The sequence below is a fragment of the Dipodomys spectabilis genome, unplaced genomic scaffold (assembly GCF_019054845.1).
Source record: "Dipodomys spectabilis isolate Male_0828 unplaced genomic scaffold, ASM1905484v1 ptg000140l, whole genome shotgun sequence".
NCBI classification, from domain to species: Eukaryota; Metazoa; Chordata; class Mammalia; order Rodentia; family Heteromyidae; genus Dipodomys; species Dipodomys spectabilis.
This window is the reverse complement of record NW_024870817.1, coordinates 3,287,671-3,303,239: the sequence shown is the minus strand read 5'-3', so window position 1 is coordinate 3,303,239 and position 15,569 is coordinate 3,287,671. Positions and strand designations below refer to the sequence as shown.

The 15,569-nt window shown below is 34.4% G+C and overlaps 1 protein-coding gene across 10 annotated transcripts in view; it reads left to right on the top strand.

Annotated features, from left to right (window-relative positions):
• Positions 1-15,569, top strand: part of Pam (peptidylglycine alpha-amidating monooxygenase) — a 169,427-nt gene that overhangs the window by 128,470 nt on the left and 25,388 nt on the right. For all 10 annotated transcript variants that reach the window (XM_042690741.1, XM_042690740.1, XM_042690738.1 and 7 more), the window contains one exon: positions 2,513-2,642. In XM_042690741.1, coding sequence (XP_042546675.1) covers positions 2,513-2,642 — 130 coding nt within the window. The remainder of the gene's footprint in view (positions 1-2,512; positions 2,643-15,569) is intronic.

Sequence of the window (15,569 nt, the reverse complement as noted above, 5' to 3'; positions counted from 1 at the left end):
AGTACACATGAATTACAAGATTATAGTGGTGTGTGAGTGCTAGTATGCAACATAAATAAATAGAGATTGGAATAAAGGAATTCAGTGCACCTAGTTGGCCATATGGTGGCCAAGTCCTGTGTAAGACTTGGTGACAAGGCTATGAATAGCATGTTATCTCTTCCCTTGTGGAATTCTGTCTAACTCTAATGGTTCTGAGCTCTGAGAATCTTACTAAAGAATTTAAATACCTATTTTGTCATACGTACTTTGAGATTCACTTGTGAGTCTAAGCAGGTGTTTGAGACATCGGTGAGTAAATACTGAATGATGACAGCCAATGGACAAGCCATAAGCAAGAGGAGAATCTAGTATCTCCTGAGATTCAAGCAACTTGGAACATTTTCTTTTGGGGGGAATGAGTTATGCATCTCTTGTTCTATGTAGACGTCTCTAATCATGATGCTTATACTCTATTACTGAAGCTATGTTTCAAAAACACAATTTTAATCATGTCACCCCATTCTTTAAAACCTTCAGTGGCTCACGATTGCCTATAGCAACAATCTGCAACCTTTTCTCCTATTTTGACAAGCATACATGATAGATGATGAATGCTATTCATCTGAGAGCTCAGTTCACACCCACTGCTATGCCCAGGGTTATTTGCAAATTCAGGCAAGCCAGCTGTAATTCTCATCCCTCTTCTCTTTAACCCAGGAAGGCATATCACAATACACATGAGTGGAAATGACATCCTCATGTGCCCAATATATTTCAAAAGTAAATTATTCACTAACTATGTGCCCTAGTGCTATCATAAATACTTGCAATATGCCTTAAAATTAAGCATCATATAGGTCAAGACTCCACAGCTAAAAACTACACTCTTGTTATTCAATCCAAACTCTTTTATGTGATATATACTACATGTTCCCATCTGAGTTCAACAGTTTGTCCTACTCCTTATGCTTCCTACATCCATTTGACATACACAAAATTCATCTCTAGATTTCTCCATGTCTTGAAACATACTGATTAAAGATTAAAAATGAGATTAAAGATCTTATTTACCTTTGTTTCCTTTCAAACTATGGCATTTTTGTACAATTTATACTTAATTCTTCCATTCACCATTAAGTACACACACTAAGTTTACTGCTCTGGCAGTTAGAAAAGACCTTCACTCCTCACTATCCCAACCAAATTCTCAGGAAACAATTGAGCCCACTTCTGTGTCACCCCCCACCCCACGTTCAACCCCCGCCATATCGTATCATAAGTATTTGGTTCCTGTGCCTTCCCATTTTAATCTTACTAGATCCCTGTCGTGTTTTTTTATATCAGTATTATACCTTTTGTATCAAGATCAAAAACCATGTTTGAGTACCTAGCATTTTGTTCAATGCCTTAAGAAGACACTAAGGGAATGTTTGTTAATTCTGGCAGAACATATAAACATATCTATGTGCAAAGGTCAACATATTTTGAATGAGAACATACTTTTCCTTGTGTTTATTTTTACATTGCATCCTCTCAAGTTTTCAAGAGATGATTGTCCAAAACCTGAGCTTCTTTTCTTCTGCTAGTGTTTCATGCCTGACTTTGGGGGTCTTACTACATGGACCCCAACCTACAGAGTAGGAAGTGAAAAGAAGATTCCAATGGTGCTTTTTAAAACTTTCTTAGCACCTCTGGTGAAATTTGGAAAAGGAAAAAATGTTGGCACTGTAGTTTTTAGAATAACCTTCATACTTACATGTCTTTAGTATAGCTAACACTGTTAGCATAAATTAACTCAGGTATTCTCTAAGGATAAATATACTCTGATCAGAAATGAGAATAATTTGACTTTACAAAAAAAATTAAAAAAAGAAATGAGAATAATTTGAGAATCAATCAGCCACATTGTTTTTACCACTTTTTAATTTTATGCCAGAAAATAAATATAACAGGGAGAGTGCCCATTTTTATAGGAATACTGAAGCTAGAAGAAATATTAGTATCTTTCATCATTAGTCCTTAAACAAGGGATACACAATGTTTTATTATGAGGATTATTATATAGTGAATATTCAGAATTTATTCAAGAAAAGTGGATAGATTATAGGTAGGTAGGTAGATATATAGACAGATGAGATATACATAAAATGATAGCTCATTTCTCATTCTTATTATTTACAACATTTGAGTCTTTAAAATAATTCTACTATACCATCATTTCCCAAGATATAAATTTAAAAATCTTGTCAAAAAGATGAGTTTTAAATTTTCTCTCGTGCCTTAATTAGCTGGCATTACAGACATCTATCAACAGGAAAAGAGAGAAAATAGTCTTGACAAGGTCACAGTCATTCTATTTCATAGTACAAGAAGCTACTTGGCATGTGCATGTTGTAGAGCATGGCTTGCTTCATTACATGTTTTTCTGTATCTAGTGATGTTACTGCATGAATCCTTATACCCATTGTGAGTTTTTATGTGATTATCATAGCTTTTGTTTTACACCAAATGTATGGGTTTATCTTTTTAGATTTCCATGTTGAGGAGGCTCTGGATTGGCCTGGCGTATACTTGTTGCCAGGCCAGGTTTCTGGGGTGGCTGTTGATGCTAAGAATAATCTGGTGATTTTCCACAGAGGTGACCATGTATGGGATAGAAAGTAAGTAATACTTCGTTTTCTTCAAGATGTAAGTTAGTATTAAAAAGTAAACATCATTTTTTGAACTAATGATAATAGTGAGAGAACTTTTGTTTTTTGTTGTTGTTTTTCTGTTTTCCCAACCAGAAGTATTGATATTTCCAACTGGAGATCTGTAGAAACTAGGTGGCTTTCTTTATGTGATATTACCAGCCAGTGATAACTGTCCAGGATCCATTCATAACTAATGATATGAAATGATTATACTCTAATTCTATTGTAATATATTTTTGGCTATTTCTTTCACTTAGTATCTATCTCCTTTTTCTAGAATTATGATTAGATGAGTTTTAAGCTAGACATGGGATCACGAAGGTAATCCTAGCTGTTGGGAAGCTAAAGCAGATGGATCATGACTTTGAGGCCAATCTGGGCTACAAAGGGAGCTTAGAACTACCCTGTGCTACATAGTTAGGCACTGCCTCAAGTATACATCATTGAATATTTTTGTGGCCATGATCTTTATAAGAAAATCATATTTCTTATTTTAATGTTTGTCTGTGATGTCAGCAGAGAGTATATATTATCCACTTTTAAATAAAATGATCTTACCTATCAGTTTATGGAAAGAGAGATGTAATCATATGCAATTCTACTTAACAGTTTTCTTATTCTTCCTTGAAATTACCTTCCCTTCCTAAGGGGAAACATATTAAGAGTAGTTCAACCAGTACTTGGAAGAAAATAATCGTGATAAGTGATCCATTCAGAAAGGTTACTTGTTGACTATAATAAAGCACTTTGTTATTTTCTTGTTCTGGCCAATGACTCTAAGGCCGCTGGGCTCTCCCTGTCCTCAGATCATTCCTAGACATTATGGTTGGGGCTGTTTGGATGCCATGTGTATAGAACTAATACCTTAGCATTCACATTTTAATAAATGTTTTATTATTCAAATTTGTTCTTTTTATGGCTGTTTTGGAGAGATTTTTAGTAAAAATGTTGCATTTATTAAGTATTTACTCTGGACCCTAAAGGACCACAAAAATCACCTCATAGTAGGTGTTGTTATCCCCACTGTCATTTGTATCTTACTTCATTTGATGGATGAAAATCCTAATGTTTTGTTCAATGTCATACTGGTAAGTTGTTCAGGTCCTTCCTGGGTATCCACAGTTGGTTCACTTAACCACTTAACAACACTGCCTTTAATAGGTTTTCAAACACACTCAACATGAATGTGTTTTTTAACTTGCTCTATAATTTATCAAGTTATTTTAATTAACAAAATGTGAATATCCCCTTATTATTTATTTTATTATAAGAGTACATATGAAAGTAAATTCTTTAGTGTCTTGTCAATTAAAACGTCTTTTTCCATATGACTTACTAGAAGGTCTCATTCGGGAAATCAAGGCTCTAGATATTTACTTCAATTCTTTTTCCTCCATTTTTCAGAGATGTTGGTTAAAATTACATTGAACTCACTCGATCAAATGTATATGTAACTGTCTTTGTGCCATTAAACATGGAATTCAATCTGCATTAAAAAATAGATTGATAGCTTTGTTACTGCTTTATTATCCATTTTACTTGTCGTGGATCTTTATCACAGAAAGAAATAGCTTCTATGTTCAAAGGAAACAATTGAGCTTAGTATTCTCATTCTAACAGCATTAAAGCATCATCTTTGTTGTTATTCAGTGTCTAATGGTATTTTAACAAGTGTTTTATAAAAGCAAACTATTACTATTCATATTCCTCATTTTAATGAATATTGCTATATTTTATGCATAAATTTCTAGCCACATTTCCCCACTCCCCACAAGAAAATTACAGCATCATTTTCTCCCATTGATACTCTTCCAGCTGGCAAAAAGCTAAATTGGATTAAATCCAACTTCCTGTTCTAATATGATACTCATTCCAAGTAAACAGCAGAGGCTAGAATAGTTTAACAGAAAAAGAATATCTGTAAAGACCAGCTTGGAGTAGGAGATGATACGGAACTATGACACAAGAGCCATCCAGCAATAGCATTTTCTGTGGTTAATATCACAGTCATAGCTGAAAAACTGTTCTTTCCTATGTCTAGATGACCACTGTCATGTGGAAGTAGATTTCCTTTTGGTTTCCCGAGCTTTTGTGCATTTGCCATGGTCAGGGAATAGGCAAAACATGCTACAACAAATACAAGAACTTTACTCATTAAATCTTTGTTCTTTTTTCATCTTTTCCTTTCACATGTAAGAATATTTGTTATTGGGCTGGGAAGGTGGCTCAGTGGTAGAGCACTTGCCTTGCATGCCTGAGGCCCTGGGTTCGATTCCTCAGCACCACATAAGCAAAAAGAAAAAAAAGCCGGAAGTGGCGCTGTGGCTCAAGTGGTAGAGCGCTAGCCTTGAGCTGAAGAGCTGAGGGACAGCGTCCAGGCCCAGAGTTCAGGCCCCACGACTGAAAAAAAAAAAAAAAAAAGAATTTGTTATCACTCTTTCTCTAGCATTGTCTATCAGCCTCTAGCTATCTGTACAGTATGTGGTTTTAAGGAAACTCTTTTCTAGCACTCAGATCTCTGCTTCCAGCCACTCTCTGCTTTATTGTTCATGAAAAGACTTAGAAGTAAATTACTCTGAGTGTTGTTGTTGTTAATTGAGTTTTTCCAAGCAAATATTAGATTCAGTTCTTACAATAGTCATGAATAGTATTCCTATAGATGATGGATAGATAGATGTGTATGTATCACACTATAGAAATTACAGTACTTAGTTTTCTCTATTAAAAACCCACGGATTGAGCCAGGAGCCAGTGGTTCATACCTGTAATCCTAGCTACTCTGGAGTCTGAGATCTGAGGACACGGTTTCAAGCCAGCCAGGGCAAGAAAGTCCATGAGACTCTTATATCCAATTAATCATCCAAAAAACCAAAAGTAAATCTGTGGCTCAAGTGCCAGAGCACTAGCTTTGAGCATAAAAGCTCAGAGACAGCATCCAGGCCCCAAGAGCAAGTCCTAGCACTGGCACAAAAAAAAAAAAAAAAAGATAAAAATTAAAAGAAAAAAAATGTGTTGTTGAAAGAAAAAAAAAAAACCCCTCTTATATAATGTATGCTATGTTGATGGGACAGAATGGAGCAAAAACTTAGGTGGAAATTGTATTCTTGTTGTTAGAATGTTCAAATAGAGTAGTGAGATCCTGAATTAATTGTATCAATTTTCCTCAGATTCTTTCCTATCCTATTTCTTTGGCTCACAAAATTCTAAGTTCTATAACAAAAATCTAAAAAATGCTTTAAAAAATCTAAGCACTGTATATCCTATAGTCTCAGAAGATAAATTTTTTATAAATCAGATAGCACTTGGAATTAATAATAACCTCTAATTAATATTCAGCACCAAACACTGCTTTGCTGCCTTGGCACCAAATGTCTTTATAAGTGCTTTTACTCTTCATTATTGCCCACTAACCCTGATTAGCTCTCACCCTTCTACTAACCATGCTAAATGAGCATGGCAACCGAAATATTAGTAAAAATAGTTAAGCCATTTAACCTCCTGAAAAAATGATTATTACTCCCTTGTTTTGTTAGATTTCCATTAACTCCTATATGTCCCTTACTTCAATATGGCTACTTTAAGAAGCGTTTTCTACTTTAAGAAGCTTCTTCTAGTCAAAATGGGAAATGCCTACTGCCAGCAGGGAATAATGAAACTTTAAAGAGCTTCATGTCTGCCCTAATGTTAGGGCAGCTTGGCAACTAGAGCTCTTTAATCTTTAAATGCCTCCCAGCAGGATCTGAGTAGCTCCTATCTCTGGAACAGCTGTTACCAGGTCTTAAAACCACCACCACAATCAAAGACTTGCTTCTTGGCCTTTCTTTCAGGTATCTCAGCTAGGGTTAGACTATACCACGCTGGATTCAGATCATGTACTCACTTAACTAAACTATGGATCCTGCTTCTCATTTTTAGGTATTTAATGATGTCTTCCTCATCTATCTTTTCACCTGGAGTGGGAAAGGGATCTTGGAAATTGTACTGTTTCAGAACTTTCAGTTACCAATATGAGAGAAAGCCAAAAACTAGCTAGAAGAAGAAAATGATTAGTTGGCAGAAATGAAAAGTTCAAAGGATATGGTAGCCTCAGCAACATCACCAGGATCATTTCTTTCTCCATTCTTTTTTACCCAGTTTCCATTTCCAAGTAGAGATCAACTCTGCTGCACTTCTACCTTGCAGCTTCAGAGTCTTATTACATAAACCACACAGAGATGATAGGCTGGTTCCATAACAGGTAAATTGAAAATTGTTTAGTTGAGTTTTGGAAGCATTGCTTGATCTGACTTACCTCCTCAGCCTTACACAGGGCCTGAAAGTGGGGTTCTGAGCAATGACTCAACCAAAGAAAAGCTGAGGTCACATTAATACAACATGGGACACAAGTCTCTACATTGAGAACCCACAAAAACAAATGGCTGTCAGTTATCTACAGACTCCCTCCCCATGCATGCATATTTCCTCCAATGTCTTTTAAATTGTCCCGTGAACGGACTTTTTCCATATTAAGGATTCCCTCAATAATGACATTTCCAATCATGGTCCCCTCCAGAAGCTATGAAGTGTCTCCTTTGTTCAATTCAAATCAAAGTGTACCCTCATGACAATAATGTAAAGTGGATTTGTTTCCATTTTCCCATGCCAATAGTTTCATATTTACCACACATATTTACCAATCTTCTTGCTGCTCTTATTTTCATCCAAAAGCACTTTGGTTTCTTATGAAATTAATGTGTTTCATCTAGAAGCAGCCAAGATATTTTATATGTTATTCCTAACTAGAGATGTGTATTATAAATATTGATTAGTATGAATAGTTGTATTTCCTTTTAGTTTTATTTTTCATGTGATTCTGGGGACCACACCCAGGGCATACATAACATATTACCAGGCAAGTGTTGTTCCCCCTACCCCATTTCACTTTTTTCTGCTATTTCCATTATTGTGTTGCTTTTGATTGAAATTCCTTCACATAACATTTCATGAAATTTTGCTGTAATTTTTCCCAGAAATTTACTCAATATTAAAAAAACTATTGGGTTCAATCTATTCTAGTTTTGTCCACATCGTTAGACTTAGCATTGTTTAGCTTTGTCCACATCGTTAGACTTAGCATTGTTTAAGTTTACAGACATCATTTTGGGGGGAGGGAATGTTTTTTTATTATCTATAAGTAGTTGTACAAAGGATTTGCCATTCAAAAAAGCAGTTTCTGAATACAGTGCATCTTGATGAATATCACCCCTTTCAACATTCTCACCCACCCCTCCCATCCCACCCCTTCCTTCACTGTTCTTAATTTTTAGGTTCTGTATTAATATTTTTGCCATTTAACAAAGTAATGAATGTATACAATGCCTCTTGATTTGTGCCATCACTTCAACTTCATTTTCATCCCCCACTTTGACCCCATCCCAAACACCATTTTAAATCCCAGTTAGTCAGAGTGTGAACTGTCCCTCTTATCTTGATAATAGGTCTCTTTAATAAACAAGAGTTTGATGTCTTTATAAATGGTTCTTTTGAATGGTTCATATTTTTCAAGATTTGTTCACAGAGAAATCCAACTCTTGTTGGAATTCTGTAGATAACTCACAAGCCATTCTCTTATTTTGCCTAGATGTATTATTTTAGAGATCTTTCTTTCAAACTTGAAGAGAAATACCAATTTCAAGATTTGTCTCAGTTTTCTGGAACCTCTGTTAAGATACCTGTTTGGGGTTCTGCCTTCACATCTGGCATTTCTTCCATGTCCCACTTAATTAACTCTAGAGAATAGAACTCAAAGCTACTGAATGGCTTCTAGTGTCTTTATGTCTGAGAGAAAACAGAGTTCTATAAAAAGAATGCTTCCATATTCCACGCCATTTCCTCCCTGTTTTGTGGCACATGCTCCATTTCTTGTAGTTTATTTCATTACCATTCCATTTCTTCTCTTTATATAATATAGTATATATGTATATATTCATACATAGGTATATGCACACATATGTATAAGTTATATATATTCTCTCTATATATCTAGATATATAGGTATATAAATATGTATATTTATATAGAGAAAGATAGATGTATATAGATATTGATAAATAGAGCTAGATTTATAGATAGGTATACATATATATATACTTGTATATACCTGAATAGATACCTATATTTACCTATATATGTATGCCTATATCTATATATATATATATCTTTATAGATATAAATATAGGTAGATATAGATAATGATTATTTATCCCTAGTCTGGTTGTGTGTGTGTGTGTGTGTGTGTGTGTGTGTGTGTGTGTTTGTGTGTGTGTGTGTGTGAATATAGTGGAGCATTTTTTCTCAGCCTTATCTAAACTGTTTGATTAGCTGCTAAGGTGTAAAATCATTATATATATATATATATGTATATATATATATATATCCTATGTATATAATCTATATAGGTATATATAATATCTATACCTAGATATATGTAGGTATATATACCTATATAGAGATATAGATATTGATAAAGAGAAAGAGAGAGAGAGATTTTACTCTGGAAGATCTCCATTCCTAGGAGATTTTTCTTTTACTTTTTTTAAAATTTTATTTTATTGTAAAGACGCTGTACAGAGGGGTTACAGTAAGGCAATGAGTAAATTTCTTGTCAAACATTCTGACCCCTTCCCTTGTTTTCTTTCTTTCTTTCTTTCTTTCTTTTTCTTTTTTTTTTTTTTTGTCCATTGTGGGGCTTGAACTCTGGGCCTACACGCTGTCCCTCAGCTCTTCAGCTCAAGGCAAGCACTCTACCACTTGAGCCACAGCAACACTAACAGTTTTCTGGTGGTTTATTGGAGATAAGAGTCTTACGGACTTTTCCTGGCCAAGCTGGCTTTGAACCGTGATCCTCAGATCTCAGCCTCCTGAGGAGCTAAGATTATAGGCATGAGCCACTGGTGCCTGGCTTAATTACAATTTTTTAAATCATTCAATTAGTACATCATTTGTGAGGATACAATTTAAGATCCTGCAAATACCCTATGTTTAATCAACACTTCCTCAAGGATTTAGCATCCACTGATAATTCTCATCTTATTCAAATGGTTCAGAAGAGGGATTAATAGAAGACAGACATAGAGATTTAGACAAACCAAAATTTGAATAAAATGCTGATGGTAGACAGATATAAGTAAAAGTTATAGAAGTATTGATTTCCTTGTACTATTCTTTCTTTCTTAAGACAAGAGATCCTAATGTCTTGTTTACTGCTTTCTAGCTTTGATACCTACATCATGACATTTGAACTTCCTAGCTGTCAGTTTCTTTGTTTAAAATGTCAAGGCTTTAGTAACTGCTTCATACTGTGAAGTAGTATCATACTCTTCATTAAATGACTTGCGCCAAATGCCTTATTGACTGAACAGAATCCCAAGCCAGAAGCCAAGTTCTTCTCTCTCTTCATTTCTGGTTGGCAATTCATTCTGCAGGCCATTTTTGGCACTTAAAGAATCATTCTTCTATCTATCTTTGCCTCCCCTTTTCTTCATTACATGGTCTTTTACTTTTCCCTTTTGAAAATGTGTATATACCAAAAGTTAATTGTTTTAACATACTATTTAAATTTTATTCCATCCAGAATGCCTTACTTTTGTCTGGCTTTGCTTTACTAATATTGAAGGTATAGTTTTCTTTATTTTCTCAGTTGAAAAACCTATAGTTGTTTCTCCAACTCTTTTTTTCATGTAATTTCACCAATGTTATATTCCACATCTTTTTTTACATTGCTATTATTTATTTTTCAGTGCCTTAATTTTGATTGATTGATTGCACAGAAGTTTAGTGTGCGTGTGCGTGTGTGTGTGTGTGTGTGTGTGTGTGTGTGTGTGAATATAGTGGAACCTTTTTTTCTCAGCCTTATCTAAACTGTTTGATTAGTTGCTAATGTGCAAAATCATTAATGGGGAATTCAAACTGCTAAAATAAAGAACTGATGGATTCTAGCCCATAAGCTACAGTTCAGTCTTTTCATCTAGTTCTTTTTTAGAGAAGCAAACAAAAATCATCAGTGCTGCAGGCACTGTGTGAAATATGCAGGGTGTTATTATATCCTGTATAAAGTTAAATGTGGTTGAAATAAAGACCTCTCTACAGCTTTACAACACTAAATAAGCAGTTCACATAGCAACGGTGTATCCATTCCCTAATCAGACATCCATTTGTGAACTATTCAAGGGTTACTTTTCATAGAATTACAAAAGAATTTACATGCTCTTTTGTTATTGGTAGGTTCCATGTGCGTGTATGTGCAATTTTCTCATTTAAGAAAATGTCTATTTATTTTATTATGTGCCTTGTATAACACCATTGACTAGCTATTTGTTCCATGAAACTGCAGCCATCCCACATGAAAAGATTAGTACCAGACAACCAATCAATTGAGTGATTGAATGTCCCTTGATCCTGCCAGTTTAAACATACAGACATCTGTTAAGGAGCGTCACATGGATTTTAAATGAAGTGGTCAGGCCTATTTAGCTGTGGTTAATTCCTTTTAGCCTATGATCTTCCTTAAGAGTTACATTTTTTTTCTTATGTAACTAAAATAGTTTATGTAACTAAAATAAATTAATATATTTAAATGATGCAACTATAAGTAGATAATTTTATATTGGATTTTGCTTAATTTTGTTTTGTTTCTTCTGTGCTGTTTTACATTTTTTTCCGTTTTATTCTTTGTTCTTTTTTTCTTTGTTTTGTAGAGTTGAAGTTACATAAAAGAGTTGGTAAATTCAAGAACTTGCCTAATGACTGAGATTCTTAATGGGTCCTAGCTAAGTGTAATGATAAAATGTATAATTATTATAAAGATATAAGGAAGTGATTAGTCTTATAAATCAAATAAAATACACTTTTAGCATACAGAAGACATAAATCTAATTTGTGGTAGTGAATGAAATAGATAAAACTTCCCTAATTTTTAATTGTTGCATTGTAAGTAAGATACTGGGAACTACATCTTGATAATTGAGAAAGCTGATAGTCTCTGTGGATCCAACCTGTAATTATAAAAGTCTGGCCCAGCATTAGTGTCTCATGCCTGTAAGCCTAGCTACTCTTCAAAACCAGCCCATGCAGGAAAGTCCATGAGACTCTTATCTCCAACATACTATTAGAAAACTGGAAGTCATGCTGTGTCTTAAAGTGGTAGAGTGCTAACCTTGAGCAAAAAGAGCTCAGGGACATTGCCCAGGCCCCAAGTTCAAGACTCACTATGGACCAAAAAACAAACAACAAAAAAGTCTGATTATTCAGTTCTGTTGTTTATTTTCTTTCAGTTTCTTCATTTGCTTTTTCACAATTTACTATTACAATGCCAAAAAGTAGAATAACAAAATAACAAATGGATAATCTTCAAATTCTTATATTACTCGAAAAAGAATGTAAGTATAGATGCAAAAACAAAAATTGTATTGTGGCAGCAACATATGGATTATTTTATGTTTTGGTAAACTATGTTGCTCATGTGCCTATTCATCAATTACATTTTCTTTTGACCAGATTTACTCAGGTCTATGGGTGTTACCTGTTTATCTTTCTTCCTTATCACATCTTCTTTTTTTTCCCCTTGGAAGCCAAGCCCAACATTTCCGTGTAACTCAGAGCTACCAGTGAATAATTTATCTTTGTAAATATTTGAGTGTCTGGAGAAGTAAGCTAGGGCCATAAGAAAAGGTTTACACAGTTCAATGTTTGTCCTGAGGAGGGTTACTATTTTATTTTCTCCCTCTCAATAAGTTATATAAGAATATGTCCCCCAAAATTATATGATCAAAGATTCAAGGCTGATCGTGAATATTTAAGTGAATAATAATACAGAGAAAAGTAGCTATAATTTTCCAGAGTTGTAACAGTGGGGAAACTACTGCCCTGTGGAAAACCAGTAGCATGGTTCATCATTGGGCAAAGAAGAATGTTATAAATAGATTTAAGTGTGCTGAGACCTTGTATGCAGCAGTTTATGTGGATATGCAGGGATCCATGGAACTGCTATTGCAATCAACTGTTAGCAGTATCACAGCACTACAAACAGAATAGACTGTAAGCATGAACTGAGCGGATTGCGCAATTTTTTGGTAGTACTCAATTCTATTTAAGGAAGAAATAGAAAAGTAATGTACTAATATGTTTGTTGGTCAAGCAAATAAATCATTTAAGAATAAAAAATTGAAAGAAAAATTGAAATATGAAGCAATGGGCCTTATCTATGCTGGTGTTCTAGTTGTGATATTGTATATACTTTTGCAAAATGCTACCATTGTGGGAAATGGAGAACAGTGAACATGAAAATCTCTGTCACTTCTTATAACTGCATGTGAATCTACAATTACCTCAATTCAATTTTCTAACTTTCAACGGTCAGTGAACACATAATTTTATTATTTAGATAGACGTTTACTAAGCAGTGAAGTATACCAAAATAATGAGGTTCATAAAATGTGAACCTTACAAGAAATAATGAAAACAGGGGCCTCATCTTATTACATGAGATCACTCTGTCTTAGATTAGCTAAACTGTACTTATCTAATGTAATAATTAAGTTGGGAAAAAAGATATGGATAATTTAATTCAGTATGTTTGATTTCTAGGAGAATAGTTAAAGTGTTTAAAGAACTTCTTATGGAAAATATTTTAAGATAGAATAAATTCCTTGGCATTCACGCTAGCATCAATGAGTGACTATACATATGCCCTTTACCCACTCCCATGATTTCATATCTTATATTTTCTCACTGTGGTGTGATCTAACAAACTTCACATTTCAATTAATAATTAATATATCACTTTGTCTTGCTAGTGGTGTACTGCTGTTGCATAAATGTATGTATTTTCATAGATACTGCTATGGGGTTTTAACTGCACATAAAAGCATATGTAAACAGTTTTACTTAAGTTTTAGTTGACAAAACTGAATCAATATTTTGTGCTCAATTGAGTGCATCATTAATGAGGTCTACTTCAGGGACTTATTGTTATCTTTTAGGAAAAATATACCTCACAGGCTGTTAAGAGTCAATAAAATAAGCTAATTGTGTGAATGCGGCAGGAGAATATACCTTACAATATTTTGATCTCCTACTGGGACTCTTCATCAGTTCCATAAAAATACCAATAACTGATGAATGGATCTATGGCAGATGTGAGCAATCTGTAGCTTCCCAAACTACAGATATATCTCAACAAATAATATTATTCAGATAATTTTGTAAATACAGTTAACTTATAAAATAATAATAATACTCTTTGTATGTCCCTTCCCCACAGTCTAACCCCTCTTTTCACTGTATTTGATGTTGGTATAATTTGGGGAGGGGAAGGGAAAAAACAAAATGTTTAAATAGGGATACAGGTGGACCCATTGCAACAATGAGATGTACAAGACACTATGTTGAAAAGCGAACTTTACAATTTAGGTGGGGGGGACGGGTGGGGTTTGTAGTTGTGGAGGTAGGATGGTAGGGGAAAAACAAAGGAGAGGCAACAATGCTTGATAAGAAAGGTACTCATTACCTTGATCATGTAACTGTAGCCCCTCTGTACAGTATTTTCACAATAAAATCTTATAAAAAATAAGATAAAATAATAATAGTCTTTTCACAGATTTTCCTGATGCTATAAAGGAAGTTGTCTTTTACAGAAATGTTTTTTGGCCAACCATTGATTTCATTGGGATTGCAATGTGTGTGTGTGTATGTGTATACCTGTCACAACTATGTGTTGATGCAGTACTTTGCTTTTGAAAATTTAAATTACTGTCTTCCATGCTTCAGACTTCTCTCTCTTCTCAGCTGATATAAAAGTTTATTGTCATTTTTCCTATTCACATATGCAGTAGTCCTTCTGGTTTATGGTTTATAGACTCAGTTACTGGCAGTAACCAGGACCCAGAAGTTTTAAAAGGCAAATTCCAGAAATAAGAAGAAGGAAGTTCCAGAAATAATTCTGCACTAAATTTGTAATCGAGTGCAGCTCTGGTTTGCATAATGAATTCTTCCTCCTCAACAGAAAATGAATCATCTTTTACACAACAGATTCTCTACCTCTCAGGAGTCACTTCTCAGGCATTTCCAGTACCACATTGAGATACTGTTGTGGTATCTCAGTACTTGTGTTCAAGTAACACTTATTTCCCTTACTAATTGAGCCAAAAGTCATGAGTAGTGATGCTGGCATGTTTTTACAATATATTGTTCTGTGTTATTTTGTTATTTGTTTCTGTTATCTCTTACTGTCCCTAACAGAAACAAATCTTCATCACTGATGTAGATCATAGGAAAAAACATAGTATACAAAAGCTTGGGTACTATCTCTGGTTTCAGAAGTCTAGGAATATATCCTACAAGCATAAATAAAAACTCCTATAGTTCATGAAACAGAAAATTGACAGTGATAATCATTTGTTTGAAGTGAGGCTTAAACCTAAGATCTTGCACTTGTTTGTCAAGAGCTCTACTTCTTGAGCCACGTCCCTAGCTCTTTTTGTTTGTTTTGCTTTTCATTTTTCTTTTTTCCTTTTATTCTCCCCTTTCTTCTGTTTTCACTTTTAGTAATTTTTCAGATAGAGTGTGGCAGCTTTGCCCAGATTAGCCTTAGATCACTATCCTCCTCTTAACATCTCTCCTACAGGTACCACATCCACGGTGCTTTTAAGCTAGTGTCTTGCTCACTTTTTCTACTGCCAAGACTGGCATCAGAGCTGACACCCCTTATCTTCGCCCCTCAAATAGTTGGAATTACAGACGTGAACCACTGTACCTGGGAAAAGTGGTCAATTTAGAGAAATGTATTACTAAAACTTTAAGTAAAATTTAAATTTAAAGTAAGAATATGTATGCTCCTGGTATCTAATTGTAACTCAG